Raw genomic sequence first — 8,619 nt, forward strand, 5'->3', positions numbered from 1 at the left:
AAGTTACGTATTGGTTGAGTGAAATGACGTAGGATGACAAAGAAGGAATGGGAGGAATTACGAGGACAAGAAGAAGAATGAGGACGACGTAGAGGACAGTTAAAGGAATGAGTAAATGACGTAGGAGGACAGTTAAAGGAACAGAAATGACGTAGGAGGACAAAGCTACAAAAAAAAAAAAAAGGAATGAGTGGAGGACGTAGAGGACAATAAGCGAATGGATGACGAAAAGAGGACAGTTAGATGAAATGAGGAGGACAAAAAACAAAAAGTAGGGAGACACAAAGAGGAATGAGTGATGACGTAGGAGAACAGAGGAATGAGGAATGACAGGGGAGGACACAGTTAAAGAAATGAGTGAATGAACGTAGAGGACAAAAGAAGAATGATAAAATATCGTAGAGAGGACAGCTTTAAAGGAAATGAGTAAATGACGTAGGAGGACAAAGAAGAAACAAAAACAAACACCAAATGAGTGGAGGACGTGGAGACAGTTAAAGGAATGAGGGAGGACGTAGGAGGACATTGCCAGAGAGATCGGTACAGATAAACAGTGTAAAGAGATTGTCTATTTTACTGTTCTTAAGTTTATACCATTTTCCTGCAATAAATAACTTCAAGGTGTGGTAATTGCATCTTTCCCGTCAATTATGTAGTTTAGTTGTCGAGAAATAGTTAGTAATTTGGGTTCTCTCGCTAGATGATACTTTAAAAATTTTTCAAGATGACGATTTGTTTTGGGCGTTTATTTTTTTTTTTACGTCTTAAATATTTCAAATGTTGGTCAAAACTCGCGTCAGGCCCAGCAGGTGTGTGAAGGCTGGTGCAAAGTTTAACAGCAATCCAGCCAGTCATTTTGTAGGGAAATTGTCTGATCTGTGGACGGACTTACACACACACACACACACACACACACACACACACACACACACACACAGGGCTCCATCTACACCACTGGTTTCCAAACGTTTATTTTTTAATTATTTCATCACTTTCACCTGGTTGCCTTCATAATTACCTCACTTAACCTTGTTCTAAAATAACTACTTGAATCATCAACTGAGATCATAAGTTTAATGGAAGCGTATTTACAGTTAAAATAATAATTATTGTTGACTGTGGTGCCACAATACAAACCACATACACAACATAATAATAATCAACCAATTCCGGTGCCTGATGGTGGAGTGACACTGTAACGTCAGCGACACAGCCAGCCTGTTCTGGCTCTCTGTTATCACGTGGAAGCTGTAGGAAAATCTCTAGCGCTGCTCCACAATAGTTGGCCACGCTGTACTTCCCTACATTTTTCACAATACCCAATTACCTCACTGGAAAAGTCAAATTACCCAAATGGGGTAATTTACTCCTAGTGTGGGAACCTTTAAGTGTACAACAAAACACCCGCGAACACCGTGTTAAGGTGTAGAGTGAAGACAACAAGTGATTTATACGGTACTTACCCTCAACCCTGGCGGTGACTGGAGTCTGTGGGAGACACACTAGCGTCATCACCACCACCATCGTCATCACCAGTGCCGTCATCTTGCGCATCATCACCACTAGCACCTCACCACCACCGTAGACGGGTCCTGGGCTCACTCTGGCCATGGCTGAGTGAGGTGATGGAAGGAACGGGCACTGACTACCTCAGATCAACGCCTACAGGTGGGTATTCCCTCTTCTACACTCTCTAGGATCAGAGGCTCGTGGCGTGGATGATCTTCACGGCCGGAGCTTAATTCTGGGAGCTCCTAACCACGGCACCTCTTAACCCTCTACAGGCGGGTCTTACACTTTAACACTACACACCAGGTTTTAGCAGCACCTTAATTGGATAATCGTATGAGAGGGTTTTTTCCTTTCTCTCATGCGACGCTCAGTATAATGTTGTGGTGGTGGTGGTGGTCACGAGCGGTGTTATATTCCTTCACTGGTCAACTTGAATTTTCAATAAACTTTAACGCGTTATCTTACAAAGTTCTTGTAATCTGTGTTAATTTTTTTTTCCGGCGAAACTGCACTATGAATCAATTCGATTTTTCCAGCGTGGACCGTCCTCGTCTTCACCGAATATTCATCCAATTATTTCACTTATCTTACAGGAGTACAGGTTAACTGTGAGAACTTCAGAACGATCACAATAACTTTATCCCATTACCCGTCATATATAACCAAACACACAACATATAAACAGTATACAGTATATAAAGCTTCACTTGTGTAGCCTTTGGTTAAAAAAACACCCTTGGGTATAAATGCGTCTTCGAGGTACTTGGTGGAGTGAAGATTACCACCCAATACGTCACTTACTTCACCCTGGGGAAAAAAACCCTTGATCTGACCTTCGCTACTATGACTCTCTCACCCACAAAGTCTCCACTATCGCCTCCCTCAGCTATCACACACACGGAGATGAACGGCAGTTTTAAATCGAGATCACTCCGATAAGATCTTTCCCTCGCAGTTTCCAAAGAATAGTTGTAATTTTTAAAAGTTCGCTTGTAAAAATAAAGATCTAATTTCTTGAGAACTTACAGGCGACCGTTCCTTCTGGATCCCACCAAAGCCTCTCTGGACCCAACGACTGAGGTTCAGATTCCAGACTTATTGCAACCTGAGAGAGAGCCGGAGAGAGAGAAAGAGAGAGAGAAAGAAAAAAAAGAGAGTGAGCGAGTGAGAGAGAGAGAGAAGAAACACGTTCAAAGGTTCTTGAGAGTTTCGCTTGGGTTTATAACTAGGAATGGCTCATAGAGATAGAGGTAGTACACACACACTCCTTGAGAGAGACTCCTAGATGAGACACACAATAACCTGGGAGGTATTCGTGCGTGTGTGTATGTGTTTGTAACTTCTCAATGTTCATATAAAAACTCGTACACTAAACTTCTCAATTGTTTTTTTTCTGTCTTTTCTTTTCTCTCTGGCGTGAGTTTTATTCACCTCTTCTCGCTGCTACGAACGGGCGTTACTCGAGAACCAGGAGGGCGGGAAGATCGACGACACTAACTACATGGAACTGCACCTGTGAGTCTTGGGAGTTAATTAGGCCGATTGCTCCCCTCCCAGTAGACAACCAACCAGCCACTTACTGTTGTAGCAAGTCCAGCCCCACGCGCCTCCAATTATCTCAAGTCCTACAACAGTTCCTGGGGATTTCAAGTCCAACCTCACCGATGGTTCAAGTCCGTATTCGGAGATTTACAAATATCTCATGTGAAGTTTTTCTCAAATAAACCACAAGCGATGGTGTCAAATCCAAGAACCAAATGGAGTCAAATCCACAAGAATAAAATGTCAAATCCACTTGCAATGAATTTAGTTTTTTTTTTAATTCCACTTTTCTACTTTTTTTTTAAACTCTTGGGTGTATTTTTTCCCCAGTTAATTACCGGTGTGTGACATACCCATTAGGAGGTGAGAGCGACAGGTATAATTAAAGTACCTGTTGGTCATTACCTCGAGGCTCCTGGGAAGTACTTAATAAAGACGAGGAAACTGGACACTATACTTTATTCTTTATCGCTGCCATGTGATCTTTATTATGTGTCTTACTAACATACACACACACAGCCGAGAGAGGTTCTAGTTATGATGTCCTATGGTTGTATATTTCTTGGATTATGTTGTATTATATTCCCGATACATATTCTCTAGCAGATGTTAATACTTTCTTCCTGATGTAATAATATTCTTCCATCTCTGACTGTAATGAAATATAACAGTATTTATTAGTAATTTTTATTTAAGTAATATTTATCTTTCTCATCAAACACTTTAGTCTTCTTCCACCTCGGGGCTTGAGATCAGTGTGGTCGACTTCTCAAAACACGCCTATGAATCCTGTTCCCAAAAATTGCAATATCTGCATAATTCCGATACACCGAACTAGAGCCCGATATTCCGATAACTATGCCGAGCTATTTATTTCACTTCGTCACTATGTTTTCCCTAAGAATTAGAAAAAAAAATAAGAAAAAATCATTAAGTTTTCAAGAAGAGATTTACTTATGAAGAGACCCGTCGATTTATCTTGTGAGGTTTTCTCTGCATGACACCACCGCAGGCAAGCAAATACTGGTGTTGTTTAAAGGTGAATTGGTGTTAGGGGGCGGGTTACTCTTACTCACACCTATACCTTAAACACAAGGGGTTTATAACCAGGTGAGAAAGAGTTTAAACTACGATCAATCTTTTCACGATTATGCAAAATACATCCATGAGAGAGGAGAGGGAGGAGAGGGAGGAGAGGGAGGGAGGAGAAGGTGTGATCCTAGAGAAAAGGGGTAGATGGTGTAGCTCTTCAGAAAGGGAAAGGGAGGAAGAGGGAGAAGAAATTCGTGTAATATTAGTGGGAGTTTCTCGGGGTTTTCGACGATGGCGGTGTTATCGTTAGCAGTAAAGATTCAGAGATACAGTAACATCATTTGGAGACACTGATTCTAAATCTCGTTTTTTTTTTCTTTCTTTCTTTTATTATCAACAAATCACCTTTTTTCAGTGACCTCCAGGTAACCTCATGACCTCTCGTTCTAGAAGGTCAAGTGTATTATTTTCTAACACATTACTTTTCACACACACAATTATTATTTTTTCACTGTTGTAAAACTTTCTTCAAGGCAAATGAAAATATATTTTGAAGAAAAAATTAGCACTTTTCAAGTATTTATATGTAGTCAAATATATTTCAAACCACAGTTATTTTAACCTTATGATTCACTAAAGTAACTCCACACTGCCTTCACCCCATCACTCCGTACCTCCCACTCTAGATTTCCCCACTTTGTGTTTGTGGTGTCCAAAGTGGAGATAGTGACGGAGGAAGACGTGAGGGGCGGCGCGTGCGGTGCTGAGGGGTCAGTGAGGGGACCAAAAGAGAGAGAGAGCGCGGATGGTGCGTCACCGACGGCGGCTTGTAGCCAACTGAACTGGTGGCAAGTTATGAACCAGGGAGAGGAGGCGTGTGTCGTCTGCCTCATCATCAGCTGGCCTGGCCCGTGGTAGGTGGGAGGGGGAGGGGGGGGGTATCGTATAGAGAGAGAGAGAGAGAGAGAGAGAGATACCTACTTACTTTTTTTTTACTCTCAGCCTTAATATAAAATATCTATAGAGTACAACTGACCACAAAACGGACCAAGGCTCGGACGGTCGGACGGAGAGAGTACATACGTATCTGTTAATTACTACGGCCACTTAGGTGTGATTTTGTTTAATGTGTAGAAGCTGTCGTCAACACAAGAACCATACCCTAACCAAACAAGCTGTATAACTCAGTACCAAGGTATAGTTGAATAAGAGCGGACAACTCGCCAGCTGCACTGGCTAACCAAATTACCCCCAAATATAATACACAAAACGATAAGCATCCAGGTTCCTAATGACTGCTGGGTTGACAGACACAAATGACATAATGAAAATTACCCATAGTTTGGTCCTGTAAGGGGATCGAACCTGGGACCACTCGTTATCATATTCCATTCAGTACAACCGCTGCTTAACCAGGTGTAGAGGAGAGAGGCAGGCCAGGTGTAGAAGAGAGAGGCAGGCCAGGTGTAGAGGAGAGAGGCAGGCCAGGTGTAGAGGAGAGAGGCAGGCCAGGTGTAGAAGGAAGAGGCAGGCAGGTGTAGAAGAGAGGCAGGCCAGGTGTAGAAGGAGAGGCAGGCCAGGTGTAGAGGAGAGAGGCAGGCCAGGTGTAGAAGAGAGAGGCAGGCCAGGTGTGGAAGAAAGAGGCAGGCCAGGTGTAGAGGAGAGAGGCAGGCCAGGAGTAGAGGAGAGAGGCAGGCCAGGAGTAGAGGAGAGAGGCAGGCCAGGAGAGGAGGAGAAAAGGGCAGGTCAGGTGTAGAAGAGAGAGGCAGGCCAGGTGAGAGCAGCAGGCCAGGTGTAGAGGAGAGAGGCAGGCCAGGTGTAGAGGAGAGGCAGGCCAGCTGTAGAGGAGAGAGGAGCCAGAGAGAGGAGAGAGGCAGGCCAGGAGTACAGGAGAGAGAGGCAGGCTAGGAGTATGGAAAGAGGCAGGCCAGGTGTAGAGGAGATAGGCAGGCCAGGTGAGAGGAGAGAGGCAGGCCAGGGTGTAGAAGAGAGAGGCAGGCCAGGTGAGGGAGAGGAGAGGCAGGAGGCCAGGGAGAGAGGGGAGAGAGGCAGGCCAGGAGTAGAGGAGAGAGGCAGGCCAGGAGAGAGAGAGAGAGGCAGGTCAGAGTAGAGGAGAGAGGAAGGCCAGGAGTAGAGGAGAGAGGCAGGCCAGGTGTAGAGGAGAGAGGCAGGCCAGGTGTAGAGGAGAGGCAGGCCAGCTGTAGAGGAGAGAGGCAGGCCAGGAGCACAGAGAGAGGCAGGCCAGGAGCACAGGAGAGAGGCAGGCCAGGAGGGAAAGAGGCAGGCCAGGTGTAGAGGAGAGAGGCAGGTCAGAGTAGAGGAGAGAGGAAGGCCAGGAGTAAATGAGAGGCAGGCCAGGAGAGAGGCAGGCCAGGAGTAGAGAGAGAGGCAGGAGGAGAGAGGAGAGAGGCAGGTCAGGAGTAGAGGAGAGAGGAAGGCCAGGTGTAGAGGAGAGAGGCAGGCCAGGTGTAGAGGAGAGAGGCAGGCCAGGTGTAAAGGAGAGAGGCAGGCCAGGAGTAGAGAGAGAGGCAGGCCAGGTGTAGAGGAGAGAGGAAGGCCAGGTGTAGAGGAGAGAGGCAGGCCAGGTGTAGAGGGAGAGAGGCAGGCCAGGAGTAGAGAGGGAGAGAGGCAGGCCAGGAGTAAAGGAGAGAGGCAGGCCAGGAGTAGAGGAGAGAGGCAGGCCAGGTGTAAAGGAGAGAGGCAGGCCAGGAGTAGAGGAGAGAGGCAGGCCAGGTGGGAGAGAGGGAAGGCCAGGGGAGGGAGAGAGGAAGGGTAGGGAGAGAGGCAGGTCAGGAGTAGAGGAGAGAGGAAGGCCAGGTGTAGAGGAGAGAGGAAGGCCAGGTGTAGAGGAGAGAGGCAGGCCAGGAGTAGAGGAGAAAGGCAGGCCAGGTGTAGAGAGAGAGGCAGGCCAGGTGTAGAGGAGAGAGGCAGGCCAGGGGAGGAGAAAGGCAGGCCAGGTGTAGAGGGAGAGAGGCAGGCCAGGTGTACAGGAGAGAGGCAGGCCAGGTGCACAGGAGAGAGGCAGGCCAGGTGTACAGGAGAGGCAGGCCAGGTGTACAGGAGAGAGGCAGGCCAGGTGTACAGGAGAGAGGCAGGCCAGGTGTGCAGGAGAGAGGCAGGCCAGGTTGTAGCAGGAGAGAGGCAGGCCAGGTGTACAGGAGAGAGGCAGGCCAGGTGTACAGGAGAGAGGCAGGCCAGGTGTACAGGAGAGAGGCAGGCCAGGTGTACAGGAGAGAGGCAGCCTGAGAGGGGTAAAACTACCTTTTTTACCCGTGTTCACCTCATCTAAAATCCATTAACGAATTAAACTCAGTGATGAAGAGTTAAATCTACTGAGAATCAACCTAATAATAATCTAAGCTTACTTATCCTAACCTAACCTAGCCTAACCTCACCTAACCTGACCTGACCTAACCGATAATGAAACTGTTAACAGCAATTTGGTTAACGTGTTAATATTTTCAACATGACATCAACAATGAGACCAGTTGTTACCCGTTGACCTGATCGAATTTGTATACAGAAACCGGTTACGACTCAGCCAGGGGTCACGGTATCGCTTTAACACATAATAACTATAATTCCAACCTGATAATACCAGGCTATATTAATAATAATCCAACAGTAGAATATAATAATAATAATAATAATAATAATAATAATAATAATAATAATAATAGTATCACTAGAGTTAAAAATAATTAATTTTCTTCTCTTTATCAACAGTTAACATGTATTTTCCTGTATACAACATGAAAATCGCATCAACGTTAATCCTGTAATACACACCTGAACTAATAATTACTGTATGGTATTATTATTATTATTATTATTATTATTATTATTATTATTATTATTATTATTATTATTATTATTATTATTATTATTATTATTATTATTATTATTATTATTATTATCATCATCAGTATTATTATTATAATTACTATCATTATTATTATTCGTCCACCAGAAACATAAGCAATTAAACATATCAACACACTCGACCCTCACTCACACAGCACCGTGCCTCACCTGACCACCTCATTACCGCGAGTGAGGGACGGGGGGTGGGGGTGACGGTGGGGGTATAGGCTGGAGAGGGGAGTGTAGGATGGTAAATGTGGAGGTAAGTGGTGGGAGGAGGATAACTAGAGAGTGACTAGGCAGTGGGTGGGTGGGCAGCAGGAAATAATTACCATAGGCAGTTTGGGGGAGGTTTACATTAGTGTGTGCAGAAAGGTGGGCGTCACGCGAGGCAGCTGACTCACCCACCACACTCATCAACGACCCTCCTTCACTACCCACCCTCCCTCACCACCCACGCTCCCTCAATACCCACTCTTCCTCATAACCCACCCTCCCTCACCACCCACCCTCCCTCACCACCCAATCTCTCTCTACCCACCCTCCCTCAATACCCACTCTTCCTCATAACCCACCCTCCCTCAATACCCTCTTCCTCATAACCCACCCTCCCTCCCCACCCACCATCCCTCATCACCCTCTCTCACCCTAACCCTCCCTCACACCACC

The 8,619-nt window shown here is 45.7% G+C and overlaps 1 protein-coding gene across 1 annotated transcript; it reads right to left on the reverse strand.

The window, feature by feature from the left end:
- Positions 1-1,463: 1,463 nt before the first annotated feature.
- Positions 1,464-4,910, reverse strand: LOC121855856 (alkaline phosphatase-like; the record flags this gene model as incomplete). Its single annotated transcript, XM_042351020.1, is given in 2 exon segments — positions 1,464-2,098; positions 4,709-4,910. A coding segment is annotated over 1 exon segment (148 nt), but the record flags the coding sequence as incomplete, so codon positions are not given.
- Between the last annotated feature and the right edge of the window lie 3,709 nt (positions 4,911-8,619).

This window comes from Homarus americanus, unplaced genomic scaffold, assembly GCF_018991925.1.
Source record: "Homarus americanus isolate GMGI-L3 unplaced genomic scaffold, GMGI_Hamer_2.0 scaffold52148, whole genome shotgun sequence".
Taxonomy (NCBI): domain Eukaryota; kingdom Metazoa; phylum Arthropoda; class Malacostraca; order Decapoda; family Nephropidae; genus Homarus; species Homarus americanus.